We start from the raw sequence: 18,058 nt of genomic DNA on the forward strand, positions 1-18,058 counted from the left end.
ATTTTAAGTTTATTGAGTATTTTATGCAAGGAATAGTAATTGTTATCTGTATTACTCATAGGTAAATGGATTTCGCAGTTATGTAGATCTTTACGTAAAAGACAAGCTGGATGAAACTGGAGTTGCACTCAAAGTTATTCATGAAGTTGTGAATGAACGATGGGATGTGTGCCTCACTTTGAGCGAAAAAGGGTTTCAGCAAATCAGCTTTGTAAATAGTATAGCTACCACAAAGGTGAGTAGTTATATTAAATGATTAAGACTGTAAATGATAAAAATATGTGCTAAGGTTACACCCAGTCAGATATTTGATAAAATAATACATCTGGGTTACTGAAAATAAATAGGTGAGATAATCCTTTGCATGAGAGGATCTGGCAGAGCAATTAAATGCAATCAAAATACATTCATAACAGTATTTCTGAATATGCACTAGTTTTTAAAACACTAGTAATCATTATCAGTGATACTGATGTCTTATGTGAGCATACATGGTATTGTTTAAATATAAAATGAGTGGAACTATTTTATCCCTTCCTTTTTAACACGTAATAAAATAATTCTGAAATTAAGTTAAAAAAATGTGCCACCCCCTTTAAAGCTAGTAGTAGCAAGTTTTGGAGGACAAAAATGGCTTTTGATGTTCTTGAAAAATGGCTTTCCATTTATTGCTTTATGATGTATAAAACTGGCCTGAAATGTTGAGATTAATTTTCTTTTATTTGTGTTTCTGTATAAGGGGATCTAGGTGTTCTCTGTACTTATTAGCAACTATAGTAGTAGTGAAGTGATATCATAGCAAATCTTCACTTATGATGAAGCAGCAATATGCTTAGCATGCTAAAGTACAACCTTTGTGCTTCTCAAATTGCCAGGGTGGTCAGGCACCTGAAATCAACTAGCGTAACTCTCATTTATGCCAGTTTGGTGTGGCCCAGGTTTGGGAATCTGGGATCCACCATGGTGAAAGAAAGTCTTTGTGATTTCTACTCTTCACAAATTGCACCAGATGAGTGATCTAGCAACAGTCAAGAAATTCTAGTGATTGGTAAGGCTGGTTTTAGGGAATCTTAACCATGAGCTTCCCCAAAAAATGAGAAAGATAAGAATTTGTTATCAGACACTTAAAAAACCCTCCTTGCTCAGATCTTTTCTAAAAGAGTCAAGCAGAAGAAAATTCTAACGGTAGCACAAGTGGTTCATAAGCACCAGTGGTTAGACTAAGTGAGGTCCCTAGCCTAGGCAGGTGCCCAGAAATATCAGTTAATCTTGGTGGTAGATGATATGTAGCCAGTGTTTTTGGCACTATAATTTTTACTATGTAACTTCTTCCAGTGTCATTTTCAATGTAGCTGAACCAATGTTCAGTAGCAAGAGGGACAGTGTATTTCACTGTAAAATATTTACTTTCTAAGTGTGCATTTGAATTGAATGCTTATCTGATACTTGTCAAAACTAGGGATAACAAACGTATCTGCTAGTTGAAAGATTAAAACTTAATTTTAATTCAGGCCTCTTTATGCAACATAAAGAAGAAAAATAGCATGACCTTAAAGTTGTATACAGTACCTTTATGAAGAAGCTGGCAATGTAGAGAAACTTAATATTTGATAATCAGGTAAAGAAAATGTTTCGGAAAAAAATGAATACTTATTGACTCCTAATTTAAATATATTGCATACACTTACTCAAAAGATTTTGAATTTGACTCTTTTGGATCAATTTTCACCCATCATGCAGTTACACGTACATTGTTATCATATATTCTTTAAGAAAATTCATAGAAAAAGTACTGTGTATTCTTCAAAGGTAAGTGTTGTAATTTCTAGTTTTTCCCACTCTCCCGATCCATGCCTTATGTGTGTGACTGGATGTGGAATGTTCGGGGCCGGTGAACCACCTCACCAGCAATTGATGTGCAACTACCCACTGATGAGACATAATGGCTAGTAACTAACTGCGTCAACTGCCTGTCCCCTTATCTGCTAACAGGTGAGGAGCTCATTTCAGCTGTTTTTTGGTTATTTATCACTGTTTGCTGAAAGCTTTTCATTTCTGTTTCTGGATAAATTTCACCCAGTCGTAACTTCCCTTCCACCTTTTTTAAACTTGCTCTAAATTCCAAACAAGTTTTTTTTTAGGTTGATGGGGTTTTTTTTTGAGGGGTGTGTAGGTGGTCAGGCAGTATGTTGAGGCACAACTCCCTTATTTTGTTCTTGTAAATTTGTTACCTTTGTCAAGTCCCAATTTATCCACAATTTTGCCACAGTAGACTACCACAGAATTTGACTTCTGGCTCTGAGGCAGCATTTGAAAGAATGTTTGTAGCTGTAACAGTTGTGCAGATAACCTTTTGGTGAGACTTGTATATAAACTGATTAAACGTGGTCTTCTCAAGTTCTCAATTTCAAGTAGTAGCTGTAGTAGAAATTGTAGTAGAAACCTTAGTTATTAACATAACAATCTAATGATATTTTTAGTATGGCAGCACTGCTAACTGTAATAATACTAACCATTTTAGCAGAAATGCTCAGCTAATACAGATGCACTGTCAGATAGTAGACTAGGGTGGAGGGAGCATCCCAACCTATTAAAATTTGCTGGAGTTCAGCAAGAAATTCAGGACCATTCCAGAGCTTAATGCTTTCAGATTTCTTCTAATAAAATAAACACAATAGAAAACAAATGCAGAAGAAAATAGGATTTTATTTGTGTAGCTAATTCAACGAAAATTTCAAATTTATAATCAGCTTCTGATTTTGTTTGCCATATGAACTATTTTTCTGTCCATAGAATTTAAATACAGCTTACCTTGGAATTAATTGAGGCTGTTGGCTATTGGTGATGATATGAATAGAATGTATATAGGAGCCAGTCTAAGCTTCATTTTTAAGACTTTAGTTGTTACCATTTTGTTAGGTGTCTTTGCATCCTGAAGTTTGCAAGACTGGGATTCAGAAAAGAAGGTTATACAGTTTTAGTGCTTTTTCTCATAATACAGTGGTCATAATAATCATTGACAACCCTCTAGATTTAGAGGGTATTTTTTCTTTTTCTGTCTTGTTTTACAACGTGCTGACAGTTGGGGCAGTTATAGGCTGTTATGCTTCTATAGTGGGTAAATGTGCCACCTACTGGTGAAATGGTCGAAAGGTTCCCAATTTCGAGCTCTGAACATCCCTCACTCAATGCTACACACTAAGAATGGACACAGGAAGGGGGAACTGTTAGAGTAACGAATATCTTCTAAGAACAAGAATTACTGGTAAGTAGTTAATTTTTGGTGTGTCAGATGGTAGTTTTAGCAAAATATTTGAAGTGCTAAAATTGCAAAAAATATGCTACATTTGTAAATACAAAAATATACTGAGATATTCACATATCCATAAGTTTTCAGTAATGTGATGAGTAAAAGTAATACACTTTGAAATTGCCATTCTAATGTGGAATGTTTTTTTAAACATGTAATTTGACATTTTCCTGCAGTAGCTTTTCTTTATAGTTTGGAAATGGTTTTATTTTTCTTTAAAGTGTCAAGATGTTGATTTATCACTTTCACTTGAACTCTCCTATGCTGAAACTCTCATCCATATGTAAATAAAAATGGTTGTGTTTTAAATTTGGTATTTTTGGTGTTTGTTTGTTTTGTTGGGGTTTTTTTTGTAAGAAAAATGCCATGAAAAAATACTTGTATGTATGGTGCTTTTAAAACACACTAGTGGTTTGCGTTGTTGTTTAGTAGGTGACTCTAGAGACTGAAAGAAACCACAGATGGTTGCTTTGAAGTACAAGTACTGGTTTTAGTTATGACTAATAATATTTACCATCTTAAGCTATCTTTTTTACCTCCTCTCTATTTTTTCTTTTCATCTCTACTTTCTTCATGAAGTTGAGAACACAGCTGCTATCTCCTGTCAATTTAACCACTTTACATCTTCAGTCTTTTCAGATGCATACTCTGCCTTACAATGTAGAATCCTAACTTTGGGGTTTTTCTTGCTAGTTCTTTCTTTTCCTCTGTCTTTTTGGCTGCTGCTTTTTCTTTGTTTTGTTGTTTTCCATTTCTTATTTCTTATCTATCCTGTCCTTCGTCATACCTGTCAAAAGCTTTTTTTCTCCTCAGTTCTGTTTTTAAAACAGAAGAGGGTTTAAGAAAGAGGGTTTTTTGTTTGTTACTTGATGATGAATGTCTTGTAGACATGTTTTCTTTATTTATCAGTGATCTGGATGCAGGACTTGAATGCACCAATAGCAAGTTTGCTGATGATACCAAACTGGGAGGTGCTGTTGACTGTCTTGAGGGACAGGAGGCCTTGCAGAGGGACCTAGATAGGTTGGAGCATTGGGCTGTGATTAATGGGATGAAATTTAACAATTCCAAATGCAGATTCTGCACCTGGGACGAAGTAACACCAGCACGCTTATAAATTGGGAGAGGAGTGGCTGGAGAGCAGCCTTGTGGAAAGGGATCTGGGGGTGCTGGTCGACAGCAGGCTCAATACAAGTCAGCAGTGTGCCCTGGCAGCCAAGAGGGCAAACCACATCCTGGGGTGCATCAAACACAGCACAACCAGCTGGTCAAAAGAGGTGATTATCCCGCTGTATTCGGTGTTGGTGCAGCCTCACCTGGAGTACTGTGTGCAGTTCTGGGCCCCACAATTTAAGAAGGATGTGAAGGTCCTTGAATGCATCCAGAGGAGGGCAACAAAGCTGGTGAAAGGGCTGGAAGGAACGTCCTATGAGGAGCGGCTAAGGACTTTCGGCTTGTCTAGTTTGGAGAAAAGGAGGCTGAGGGGTGACCTCATTGCTCTCTACAGCTTCCTGAGGAGGGGAAGTGGAGAGGGAGGTGCTGATCTCTTCTTCCCAGTATCCAGCGATAGGACGTGTGGGAATGGTTCAAAGCTGCACCAGGGGAGGTTTAGACTGGACATCAGGAAGCATTTCTTTACCGAGAGGGTGGTCAAACACTGGAACAGGCTTCCTAGAGAGGTCATCGGTGCCCCAAGCCTGTCAGTATTTAAGAGGTATGTGGACAATGCCCTTAATACCATGCTTTAACTTTTGGTCAGCCGTGACATGGCCAGGCAGTGGGACTAGATGGTCATTGTAGGTCCCTTCCAACTGAAATATTCTTTTCTAGTCTAGTCATTACTAGTGGTTCTGATTCAGATTACTTCTGCATTGTAGAATATACCCCATATTTGTTAGATTTCTTTTACATATATAAATCAGTAGTTATGTTAGGATGTAATAGATCTGTAGTAGAGTTTTTTTTCCCATAAAGCTTATGTGAAATGCCTTTATTTTCCAAGCAATTTAATCTCAAAATTACTTGTCTTGTAGCAGTATGTTTTGGGGTTTTTTGTAGCTGATTTAAAGTATAAGTCTAAAGAGAATTGTAGCTAGAGAAGGTGATAGAAGCTTTGAGGCACCTTCTGAAGGTGTTCAAATGCTTAGTGCTTCCCTGTTTAGACTGAATTTCATCAACAGTAAAACCATTATTTAAACATTGAAAACAATATGTATTTTCATCACCCTGCCATATTGCAAAGCATGAATTATATATGGCTTCAAAAAGGTAAATTTTCTGACTTATTACTTCCAAAGTTTAAGTACATAAGTATTTCTTCCTCAGGGTCTGTTGTGCTAAGGATCATAGTTGGGAAGTGAATACATTACCTCCACCAAAAGTTTTCTTGCAATAATGGCTTTGCTTGAAATATCTAGTTGGAAAGGCCTTAGGCAAGGATAACCAGTGCTTGGAGTCCTTCTTTTTTCTAGGGTAATGGGAAAAAATGTGACAGCCACTGTGAACATTTCACTTTCAGCTATTATGGTGCAATGGAGGAAGAAAATTCTATATATTCTTCCCTTTTTTTTTTTTTTTGCGCTGTGATGATGCAAGAAATTGCTTATTTTCTTTTCTTCTGCATTTGGGCACTAACTGTAAAGGAGTCCAGCTGACTGCTCTTGTTTGCTACAAGACAGGTGGCAACACGATTATGTAGCTGCAGGTTATTGCCCTGTGGTCTCCTAAGGGGTCGGTTTGCCAGCTTATGGTTAACTGCGTGCTCTGTTACATATCTCTTGTTGCTACACCAGGTATGAATTTGGAGCAGGTTTAGCCTCTGGTGAGTTTTAAGGAGAACTGCTCATCTTCTTAAGGTTATCTTGCTCTGTTCTTTTAGAGTTTTCTGGATTTTGTGGTTGGCTATTTGCAGTTTGCTCTCCACTTGCCCTTGCATAAGCCCAAGGCTAGCAAGGAGTGCTAATAGCATTTATTCAGAGTTCTGTAAATAAAGTTAAGAAAAGGTGAGATGACTTTTAGGAAGGAATAGGCGTGGGTGCTGTATATCTGAGGGTGAGCTCTTGAACATTTTTTTATGAACCAAATAGGGAAAGTTTAATTTGATGAATGAATGAGTTATGTTTTTTAGTTCAAGGTTATTTACGTGCCTGTTAAAAAGATCCCTCTTGACAGCCATGTGGTGTTGCAGATACCATCCCAGTGCTACAGAGTAATTTTCAGATCTGCCATACACTTAAGGTGTAAGCAGCTACATTCGAAGTGCACCACTGTACAGTGAATGAAAGGTCTCCTGCTTTTTCTGTTCCATGTAACATCCATCATCCTCACTTTTGTGAAGACTGAATGACATGAAAGAGAAACTTTAAAACAGAATTTCCTTTGTTATGCTGCAACTCAGTGTGCATGGATTTTCAAATTTAAGTATGAGTACAAGAACTTTGTTAATACGGCTAAAAGCTATTAGGAAATTCAATATTTTTTTCTTTTTTTTTTTTTTTCTTTTCTCTTCTCTCATTAAGGGTGGTAGGCATGTTGATTATGTGGTGGATCAGGTTGTGGGCAAACTGATAGAAGTGGTGAAAAAGAAGAATAAAGCTGGAGTTTCAGTGAAACCATTTCAGGCAAGTAACTTCATACAAAAATATTGAAAAAGATGAATGTGGCAATTTTCTTGAGTAAACTGCTTTCTATGTTTTCAACAGGTGAAGAATCATATATGGGTTTTTGTTAATTGCTTGATTGAAAACCCATCATTTGATTCCCAGACAAAGGAAAACATGACATTGCAGCCTAAAAGTTTTGGGTCCAAGTGCCAGCTATCTGAGAAATTTTTTAAAGCAGTAAGTAAAGCATATTTCTTTTTTTCTGTGAAGCAGTAATTGACATACTGGATTGAGTGTATGTATGTTATGTAGCAGAAGGTTTATTAGTGCATTATGGTACTGTAGTGACATTAGCATACTATGAAAATGGGGTGGAGGAACTGCTGTTCATTCTCTAGCCTTAATAATGGAAGCAATGACTGTGTTTTGGCGGTTGCCTGAGATTTAAAAGCAAGCTGCACCTGATCAGCTCATTTGTTAGAGATTCTGGTATTTATATTGGTGAAATGATTTGTCTCTTTAAACCTAAACACAGGCCTTGACCAATTTTTTGTCGTAAAATATTTTTCTGAAGTTGAGAATATTGTCAAGCTTATTTGATACCAGTCGTCTTCTTTCACTGAAGTGAAAAGAGAGGGAGGGAACATGTCACATTTACCTATTCTTCCAGTAATCAAGGAAATGCAAAATTGTGGCTGTAGTATTCAAAGTGATCATTATTCTCAGGCAACAAGTTTAGAAATTTTGGCTGTAGACAGGCTAAGAATTGCTACTTTAAATGAATGTAGAAATACATGGTAGAGGCTTTTCCTCTACCATGTTTTTATACAAGGAAGGAAAAGTAGAATTCTGTTAGCCTGAACTCATTATACCAAGTCCTCTTCAGTGCCAGTAGCATTACTGGAACTCCAGTAGTAAAGAGAATGGTGCCACTGCCAATACTCTTGGCATCAAAACTTAGCTTATTTTTATTCTTGTAATTCTGTGTTACTGGTGACATTCTTATAGAACTTATAGGAAAAAAATAACACAACACAATCTTGTATTCATTCTTCAGATTTTGTTAAATATGTTGTATTTCTATCAGTAGGTTTGATTTACAGTGTTTCTAATGTTCCCAGAAGTGAGCATTGATCTCCAGAGGTATTAAATGTGCAGCAGAATCTCTGACCAGTGTTGTGTTATGGGGGATAATAAAAAGCCAAAGCTCACAGTATTTTGCTCCACCTGTATTTTCTTTTGATGTGAAGCCAAACCTAAAGCAGTTTTAGTTTAGAAATATGCTATATGTTATTTTTGCTGCAGATGTGTTTCTTAAAATGTTATCAGTTTTCTCAAATGGTTGATATAGAGCCTTATTCTTAAATGCTTTTGGTTGTCTTTCAGCCATTTTCAAAGAAAATTTAAATGGTCATAAATATCCCATAAGATCACGTTTGCTGTTGAAGTCTAGGAAGCAGGTGCTTAGTAACTAAAATGTCTCAGCCTATCAACCACACAACATAAGACCATGCCTTATTAGGTCTCAGTCCTCTTTTCCTCCTTCTACCAATTATACGAGTGGTGGAAAAGAAGCTGTGTGAGTGTTGTGTTTGGTTTTGTGTGCATAAAATGCTAGACAGTAAAGTATGTGTTAATTCCTTGACCTTTTATATGTTGCAGTTTTTAAAATGTAGAGGGCTTTGAGAAACAGTGTTAGATCAGTGACTTAAAATTGAGAGATAAGAATCTGCTGTGTGAAGCTTTACTTTTCTCATCCACAATTCTGGTCTGTTGCTTATAGGCCTCTAACTGTGGTATCATAGAGAGTATTTTGAATTGGGTCAAATTTAAGGCACAAACTCAGCTGAACAAAAAGTGTTCATCGGTGAAACACAGTAAAATCAAGGGCATTCCGAAACTGGATGATGCTAATGATGCTGGTAAGAGCATTTATTTTTAACGTCTTTAATGTTTCATAGATTTTTCAGAGACATCATCATTTTAAACCTGACTTTATTTCTCATCCTTATGAATATTTTTAAATAAAAGTCTTTTAGTTTTCTAAACTTTCTAGAGCTAGAATTAAAGCATGATGGTGAGTTTGATATTAGGAACACCATCCTCTCTAGAGTAGAGAATTAATAACATTGAACAAAAGCAGCAGTCTAGTTCCCTATTGAAAGAGCATGTATTTTCTAATTGTAGTTTCCAGCTAAATAGTGTTACCAATATTCTGTTTTGGAGGTGACTAGTCTTCTTGACCTTTCTAATATAAAAAATCAGAATCTTTATAGGGTCACAAGCTCTAGGAAGTAGATCACATAGTGTGCAGACCTGAGGGAATGATTCAAGAGACTTTTTTCATAAGACTTTAAATGCCATTAAGTTCCTGTCTGGGGATATAGAGCACACTGGCAATCTCTGTTCGCTTCTTCCTAGCACAGATAGGAACCAGGATCAATCTTTGTGCAAATAGGAATGGGATGGGAGTTCTTGAATTGTTTGAGGGGCACATATGACTGAAGAGCTTGAAATGTTGCCACTCTGTGTTAATGTTAGTTGATTTTTAATACATCCTTACATTAAGCAAAGACAGAGAAATTGCAATGAAGTAGGTGGGTGGGTTAAGTAAGTAGAAGCATGTAAGACTGGTAAACAGGCTCTTTTTTTTGAGCTCCGGTGTTCAAGTCAAAGATGACTTGATGAGATGATGAGTTCTGTTTAATTTTGCTCCCTTTCTTTTTGATTTCTTGGGCTCACGTTATTAATTTTTTTATTGAGTTTTCATCAGTATTTTTTAACTTTTCCAGTTGTTCAGATGTCATAGGTTGCCTCCAAAGTTGATAGTCATGTCTCCTTTAACTAGTGTTATGCTTGTTCAATTTGTATTCCTTAGTCAGATGCATGTTTCTAGTATTTTTCATGCCTAGAAGATCGTGTGCTTGGAGAAATGCTGTGTTTTCATGGATATCAAGCCTAGTGCTCATAAATAACATCATGAATAATTTTGGATATGCTTTCTTCATAGTTTTTTTTAGCTCTGCTTTGGAGACCAGGCTTTAAAATCACTTACTCATTTTTTTTTCACTGGGGGTGAGGGGAAGGAAGAACTTCTAACAGGGGAGCTAATAAAATATTACATTGCCTTTCACCCCAAAACTTCCTCAACTAAGAAAGCATGTAGGGATTCATTTGGGCTCAATACCGATGCTTAAAGTTTTGCATGCTTTGCAGCCCTGTTACCCAGGTATTTCTCTGCTGCCTAGTTATTCTTATATGGGGAGCTGGAACCCTGCATCTCCCAAGGAGGCTTACCCAGGTATTGGTTTATTGAAGATCTGGATTTCTCACATTGAAGGCATTGCACATTTGGGGTGGACACACAGGGAGGCAGAGAGGCATTCAGTGTCTGAATACAATGTGTGTTGCCATATTCACACTTGGCCTGACTTTCTGAAGTGTTGTATATACTGTCGGAGATGCTTTAAATTGGAAGATAACAAGTAATACATTTAGTAAAAAGTTCTTTAGTCCTTTCTTTTTAAAGACTGAAGGTGCCATATGGATCATCTGTTTACTCTTCAAAATCAATAGGAATTTTTTGTTCTTTTTGTGCAAGAACTAAGTTAATACTATAATCAGGATCTCTGCCCTCAATAAAAAGCTGCTTTCATTGAGAAAGGGAAGGCAGAAGATGATACAGAAGAGTGACTCCTTTAGTGTGGCTGAGTGTGTGTTGGTTGCTCTGCTCTTGAGAACTTGTCTTAATGAACTTTAGTTGGTGACTGCATCTGACTGAAAGCTTGATGTTTCTTAACATAAGGGGAAAAGGAAGTCCTGGTGCCATGGACATTCTTCAATGAGCACACAGGCCAAACACTGTAGAACTATCAACCTTTCCTTTTGTCTTTTGGATCTTAATAGAAAGGATTGGGGATTCTCACGGTCAGGTGAAGTAAGGACTGTACGTGTTCTTTCTGTTTGTGAGGTGTGATGATCACTTCTTCTAGGTCCAAAAAATGCAGTTCTTTACTGTACAAATGTTTGCTATGAAGTGCACATGACTAAGCATATCGTAAAGAGTTACACAGTTATAGATAATCTTTTCAAAAGAATTTCGGACCTCTCCATAAGATGGAGAAAAGGTTTAACTGATACATGAAGATATAGTTTCAGGGAGATTGCTTCAGGACATTCATACATGTCACACAGAGGTTATTTGTAATCTGGCAGCAAAATACAGTAGCCATTTGATGTAGTTGTGTTTCAAGACAAATAAATATTTGTAAGGATCCCAGGAATTACACTTTCATAAGCACCCAAAATCAGGTGAGTGAACAGGGTTCGCTTTGGTTTCTAATAGCAGGTGCCAGTAGTTGTTGGACTGAAGTAGTCCAGTGCAGCTGGGAGAGAATAGTGTCTGGCCACAAACCCCTCTGGCTTTAATTCTTCCTGTGGTTTTTAGATTTTATTTTTACTTCAAGAGTGAATTTGTAGCTGAGGTCCAGCATCCACAGGTTTCTTGAGTGCCGGGTACCACTGAATATTTGAATCAATACTGGTTAATACTTAGGAATAGCAGAGAGATGTGTATGTATAGTGATGTACTTGCTGCAGTTTTTCTCCTCCACTGAAAAGAATGAGTCCTATACCTGGTCATTCTTGCTTTCTTGAGGTCTTGATGAGGTATACATAGCTCTGTAGCTTGTTGGAGGAGAAGTAGAAATGAAAGGAAAAATAAACAACCAGTAACAGGAATATAGGATTGTAAGGGAGCAGCTGGATTACTAAATCTGGTGAAGCATAAAAGCATTCTTTGAACCTGCCAGTTCATGTAGTTTTCTCTGAGTTCTTTAGAGCTGTGTTCAGGAAAATACCTGGCACATTGCATTTCCATTAAATTAACTGCTAATGATTGCATCCGTTCCAGAAGAAAGTGCACCTGGATGATATTCAGATGTGTTTTCTGCAATTCATTTAGGAAAAAAAAATTAGCTCTTATATATTCTAAAACAGCCGACTAGTACTTTTCTTGTTATTTGGATTCCATCTTGCTGATAACATGGTAGTTATTGACACCTTTTGATACAGTGTGAATAGCTGCCTAATTTAGATTTTATTAAGCCATATGTCTGATGCAGAAGACCAAAGATGTTGAACGTAAGTTCTGTGTAATAGGAAATGCAGGGTTGTTTTTACCTACCAGGTAAAGGCAAATCAAAGCACCTATTTTAAATGCCAATATATTCAAAACTATCTTACTAACACTAGGTGAGACTCAACCAGCTTGAAGCTTTTTGCAGGCTTGAAAAAATAGCAAAACTGCTTAATGAGCATTTGGACCCTTGGAAAAGGGCGGGTTCTTTCTTTGAACCTGCTTATTATTTAGAACTATTGCAGTTGCAATAAACAGAATAAACATGTCATACCAGTTTTGAGCACACTGGACACACAGGCACTGAAATGCAGTGTGTCTTGTAGAATCAAAATTACACTATTAGTAAAGATTTGTTTCTTCAGTTTGAGAAATTTCTGAGAATGTATAATAAGTGCAAATGTTCTGATCTTTTGAGCTTTTCTGTCAAGTCTTTCTTACAGTTGCCTGGCTTCAGCCAATGGACAATAGAAAAAGAAACCCCCAAAAATGTAATTTAATAAATTACTTCTGAAGATATACTGTGAGGAAAAGGGAAGTGCAGAATGGGAAATAATTCCTGTATATAACTCAGACATGCATAATGTAAGTGTGTAAGAAATTTGCAGCTAGAAAAATGAAATGGTAAAGGTACAGAAGCAATCTGTCTTTTTTTGTGCAGACATGTGGGGACCATTACATAAGATGTGCCACCATTGCATCTCATTTTGTCTGTTTTGCTGCATGTCCATAGCAATCCACAGGGTATTGCTAAGGGCAAGGATTCTTATTCTGGTTGTGTAGTTTTAGTGGTATGGAGGGCCATCCCTAAAAATAGAAATTCAGCTCATTTAAATTACCTGATGTAGAGTAGGAAGAATATTTGCGACTGATGCAATTGTATTTCTGTTATTTGAGTCTAAAAGTTACGCTTTCTGTTTTTTTGCCTGGCTTCTATTTCTTTCGGGGCTTCAGGTGGCAAACATTCCTTGGACTGCACGTTAATATTAACAGAAGGAGACTCTGCCAAATCTTTAGCTGTCTCTGGCTTAGGTGTTATTGGTAGAGACAGATATGGAGTATTCCCACTCAGGGGTAAAATTCTCAATGTTCGAGAAGCTTCTCACAAACAGGTAAGTAGTCTTGTTGTGATCTCCTTTTAGCTGACAAATGAATGTCTCCTGTTTATTTTTGATTTCTAGGGTTACATTTTCATATTTTAATTCTTATATTTTCATTAAAATCCTGTGGCTGGGATTTCATAAAGTACCACCTACTTTAAAGCCTGGGATAAGCCTGGAAATATTAAGTGTAGTAGTACAGTATTGGAATGATAAAGTTCATTTCTTCACAAATGCAAGGCAATTCTGCTGACTCATATTAACGTTTTACATGAATACTTAAAAAAACCTAGAATTTTATATTCTTTCCATTGCAATGTGATTTCATTGACTCCCAGTGTGAGGCACCAGCAGCAGCAGCATTACCCCATCGCATTCCTTCTGCTGCCCTCCGTACTTTGTTTATAATAAGAGTTGTGTTGCAGATGCCCATAGAAATAGTGGAAAGAGAAGGCAGTTTTGTGAGGTGACTTTTTGTTACATGTGCTTTTCTCCCTGCCTTCTGGACCCCAAGTGCTCTGGCTGTAGAGAAGAAAGGGAGTGGTGCAGTCTTGAGAATTTGCATGTACAGAAGAAATATTTACAAGTGTGAAGGCTGCAAGGGGGCTGGGGATAAAAAAGGTGATGAAGTTGAGGTAGGGGTGCATTGAAAAAGTAGCTATAAAGCCCACCTAAAAAAGATTGGGATAATTCTGAATTTTTGCTTTTTACATTGACTGCAAAGATAACTTTTTAATACAGATTATGGAAAATGCAGAAATCAACAACATCATCAAAATAGTTGGACTACAATACAAGAAAAGCTATGAAGATCCAGAATCTCTGAAAAGTTTGAGATATGGAAAAATTATGATCATGACAGATCAGGTTAGTCTGAAATTCACAGGTTTTAATATACAGAGCTTCTTAAAACGTGTTTTGCTACCATTTGGTAGGTTACATTTTTGTGCATTATAACCTGCCTCTGTGTTATGACAGTATGAATGTATCCAGAGGGAATCCCTAACATATGAGGGTTTTTTTATAGGAATAATTTATCTATATGTTGTTTTGGTTACTCCAAATGAACAACTGGACTTTTCTGCACAGTAGCAGAGACACCAAAGTAATAATAAAAACATATATAAACAAGAATGCTTTTGATAACTCAAAAATATGTTGAAAGTAAGTACAAAATGGAACAGTAGATGAGGTAGTAATGCTAGAAAGTCTGGGAGAGGCAAGAATGCAGGCAATTCTTTTCAGATAATCTCATGAAGTGTGTGTCTATTGTTCAGATTTTAGAAGTCTAGGAATTCTATGCTTTGGATATTTGTGAAGCTTTGTTATTTTTTCCCAGAGAGGTTGAACTGTCAAGCTTCTTAACACCAATGAGAACTGTGGGCCAGGTTTGTCCTTCTTCCACAAAGATTCAGCTCCATGGTGTCTGAGAGAGCTGTCTAGCACTCGGAGAAAACATGCCACAGGCAAAGAAACCTTTGAGCTGCAACTGTGCACTTGGCTTGGAAGAGCTTATTATTAGCTCAGGGGTAGTGCCATTCGCAGGTGGCTATTTTATACCCAGGTCCGGTTTGGAATCAAAATTAAAACTGTTCCCTTCTATGTCTTCTGTCAACAGACATTGTTTTGATGTATCCAGGCCAGTGAGTGGTTTTTTTGGTGGTTTGGGGGGATGTGACATTTTATAAGATTGCCTCATGTTTTCATGTTCTGATTCAGGATCAGGATGGATCTCACATAAAAGGCTTGTTGATCAATTTTATTCATCACAATTGGCCATCACTGTTGAAACATGGTTTTCTTGAGGAATTCATCACTCCTATTGTAAAGGTATGGGTTCTATTAATGAGATTTTATGTATTACTTGCAGTGCAACAGAGAAGTTGATTAGGGTTTTTTTGTTTTTTAAAGGCAAGCAAAAATAAGCAAGAACTTTCATTCTATAGTATTCCTGAATTTGACGAGTGGAAGAAGCATATGGAGAATCATAAAGCATGGAAGATAAAATACTACAAAGGTTTGTTTAAAAACAAATGAGTGAACCTCATGGATCTAAAAATACATAATAACTGGTGTTATGAAGTTTTATTTGTAGCTGTTTTCATGATAGTATCTTCTGTAATGATTTTATAATATTCCCAGTAAAATAAAAGGGGTAAAATAATAAAATCTAAATTTTGAATATGGCGTAACTATTTCTTTTTATTGTACAGGTTTGGGTACCAGCACTGCTAAAGAAGCAAAAGAATATTTTGCTGACATGGAAAGACATCGCATCTTATTTCGATACGCTGGTCCTGAAGATGATGCTGCCATTACACTGGTAAGAATTTATAAAAATGCTTCTATATGATACGTTTTAGTTTCCATTGTTTACTGAAAATGGCATGTGAGGAAGTCCTAACAGGGTTTTTTTTTGGAGTAACTGAAAAAAAATACTTTTGGGAGAGAAAGAAGCTTTTGGAAAAGATTTTAAATTTTGGAATAAGAGCTTTATCCATGCTACAAGATCAGCTCTACCTTCTGCTTAGTAGTTTTGACCACTGTGTGGATATCAAGAAACGTTACATTCAGGGTTGCTTTTAAAGACAGAACATGCAAAGGAGTATTCTGAGTAAGGCAACAGAGCCCAAAGAAATTACATTTCATGTCTACTTAGGGATCTGAATTTTGTTTCTGAGCAAATAAGATTAGATAAATATTATTTATTCATTGAAGATGTATCAGTGTGGCATACAGGTATTCATGCATGTGTTCTACATATTTGAATCTGAAATCTTTTAGATAGTTGTGTGCAGGAAAGCACATAAGCATACATAAGTATGTTTCAAAAACAGCTTGTTGAAGGACAAAGGTTGGAGTGTCTGGAACGAAGATGTTTTCTCAAGAAATGTTTCACCTTGTATCTACTTGAATTCTCTATTTTAATTGCAGGTGATATTAGAGGGAAAAAGGGGTAGGAAAGAAAAAATGAAAATGGGAAAATACCCGACAAAACAACTTTTTCCTTATATAGCAACTTTTTTCATTATACTGTGAATCTAGTAAAATTGTGTATTTTTACTAAGAGAAAGTGATAGTAGGTATCTGTTCTGTTGAAGAAAGTGAGCCTGCTGTGTCAGAAGTTATTTGTATCACTCATTTTACTTCTGCCTAAGATGCACGTAAATATAATCCGTGTATGTGGTTCCCCATCCCAGAGAAGTGAGTTCATTTAGATAGAAAAGGAGTCTGTATATTTGCATATACATTAAACCAGTTGGTGGAGAGACTCTGAACTCCCTCACTAAAATTCTGAGCTCTATTTCTGCAAATAAACCGCCATATACAGGCGGATATCTAAGGCCATATAACCTGTTACGGCTGATCCTCGCTGTTGTCTAAAATGATACTCTGTCAGTTCAGGATGCAGCTATTCATCTCTGTTACACCGGGAACAACTACTGACTAGTACTGAAGCTGTCAACGGAAGCTTCACTTATATTCCTACCCACATTTTCTCTGCTGATAGCTATAATCCCAGCCCCAAGTTTACCTCTGGGCATAGGTGGGGTAAGATTATAGGCCCTACCAGGCCTCATGATAGCTGTAATCTAGGAAAACAAAAATAATTTCAGATAGCAAATTCTTCAACATTCTGAAGAACTCTTTTGCTAGCAAATGAACTCTTAGAATAGCAGTTTTAAGTGGAGAAAGAAAAAACACGTTTTATTCTATTCAAGAATAAATATTCGAGAATAATTTTTATTCAAACTTTTTATTCTATTAAAAATAATTTTTATGCTGATGCAGCTCTTGGTCAGTTGTCTATAAAAAGTATAGATACACTGAAAGGAGCCAGAAGAAAATTGTAAGAATTTAGTCATTTTTTTACAAAAGCCTACTCTTAAGCCTTCAGATGTCTGACATGTGAATTGTCAAGCTTTGTTCACAAAGAAAGTCAGTCTGATGCAAAACAGGGTGATATCACTTAGTCCCTTTCTCAGAGAGTAAGTTACTAAGGTTTACTATTTATTATGTAATACCATGGTCTCCAAGGAAATCAAACTACTCCTTGAGCTCTTTTGGAGTGTTCCAGTTAGAGTCCTTTAAAAAAAATAGTGCTGATGACTATCGTCTTATGCAGGAGAGTGGCTGAAATCAGGACATGATAGAGTCTTTTATATGTTATTCCCTGAGAAAAAAAGTCAGTACTTCAACAACTCACAAAATTTTTCCAAAGTAGTTGAAATTTTGCTTAAACCACATATTCAGTTTTTATGTATTCTTCTCTTAGTCTTCTGGAGAAGAAACTCACTGGAGGGAAACTTTATTTTTGTGTTGTGGTTTAGGCCCAGCCAGCAACTAAGCACCAGGTGGCCGCTGGCTCACTGCTCTGCTCGGTGGGATGGGGAGGAGAAAATGTAATGAAAGGCTCGTGGGTGGAGACAGGGACAGGGAGGGATCACTCACCCATTATGGTCATGGGCAAAACAGACTCGACTTGGGGAAATTAATTTAATTTATTACCAATCAAATCAGAGTAGGGTAATAAGAAATAAAACCAAATCTTAAAACACCTTCCCACCACCCCTCGCTTCTTCCTGGGCTCAACTTGACTCCTAATTTCTCCCCTCAAGCAGCGCAGGGGGACAGGGAATGGGGGTTGTGGTCAGTTCATCACACGTTATCTCTGCCACTCCTTCTTCCTCAGGGGGGAGGACTTCTCACACTCTTCCCCATGTCCTCCATGAACTCCTGCAGTATGAGTCCTTCCCACGGGCTACAGTTCTTCATGAACTGCTCCAGCGTGGATCTTTTCCACGGGGGACAGTCTTTCGGGAACAGACTGCTCGAGCGTGGGTTTCTCATGGAGTCACGGCCTTCTTTGGGCACAACCACCTGCTCTTGTATGGGGTCCTCCACAGGC

At 37.1% G+C, this 18,058-nt stretch overlaps 1 protein-coding gene across 3 annotated transcripts in view; it reads left to right on the forward strand.

The window, feature by feature from the left end:
* TOP2B (DNA topoisomerase II beta) overlaps positions 1 to 18,058 on the forward strand; it is a 68,559-nt gene that overhangs the window by 26,083 nt on the left and 24,418 nt on the right. For all 3 annotated transcript variants that reach the window (XM_068405537.1, XM_068405538.1, XM_068405541.1), the window contains exons 8-16: positions 62 to 235; positions 6,829 to 6,930; positions 7,012 to 7,149; positions 8,696 to 8,834; positions 13,004 to 13,161; positions 13,891 to 14,016; positions 14,869 to 14,979; positions 15,061 to 15,166; positions 15,363 to 15,472. In XM_068405537.1, the coding sequence (XP_068261638.1) occupies positions 62 to 235; positions 6,829 to 6,930; positions 7,012 to 7,149; positions 8,696 to 8,834; positions 13,004 to 13,161; positions 13,891 to 14,016; positions 14,869 to 14,979; positions 15,061 to 15,166; positions 15,363 to 15,472 (1,164 nt within the window). The remainder of the gene's footprint in view (positions 1 to 61; positions 236 to 6,828; positions 6,931 to 7,011; positions 7,150 to 8,695; positions 8,835 to 13,003; positions 13,162 to 13,890; positions 14,017 to 14,868; positions 14,980 to 15,060; positions 15,167 to 15,362; positions 15,473 to 18,058) is intronic.

Source organism: Nyctibius grandis, chromosome 7 (assembly GCF_013368605.1).
Source record: "Nyctibius grandis isolate bNycGra1 chromosome 7, bNycGra1.pri, whole genome shotgun sequence".
Lineage (NCBI taxonomy): Eukaryota > Metazoa > Chordata > Aves > Nyctibiiformes > Nyctibiidae > Nyctibius > Nyctibius grandis.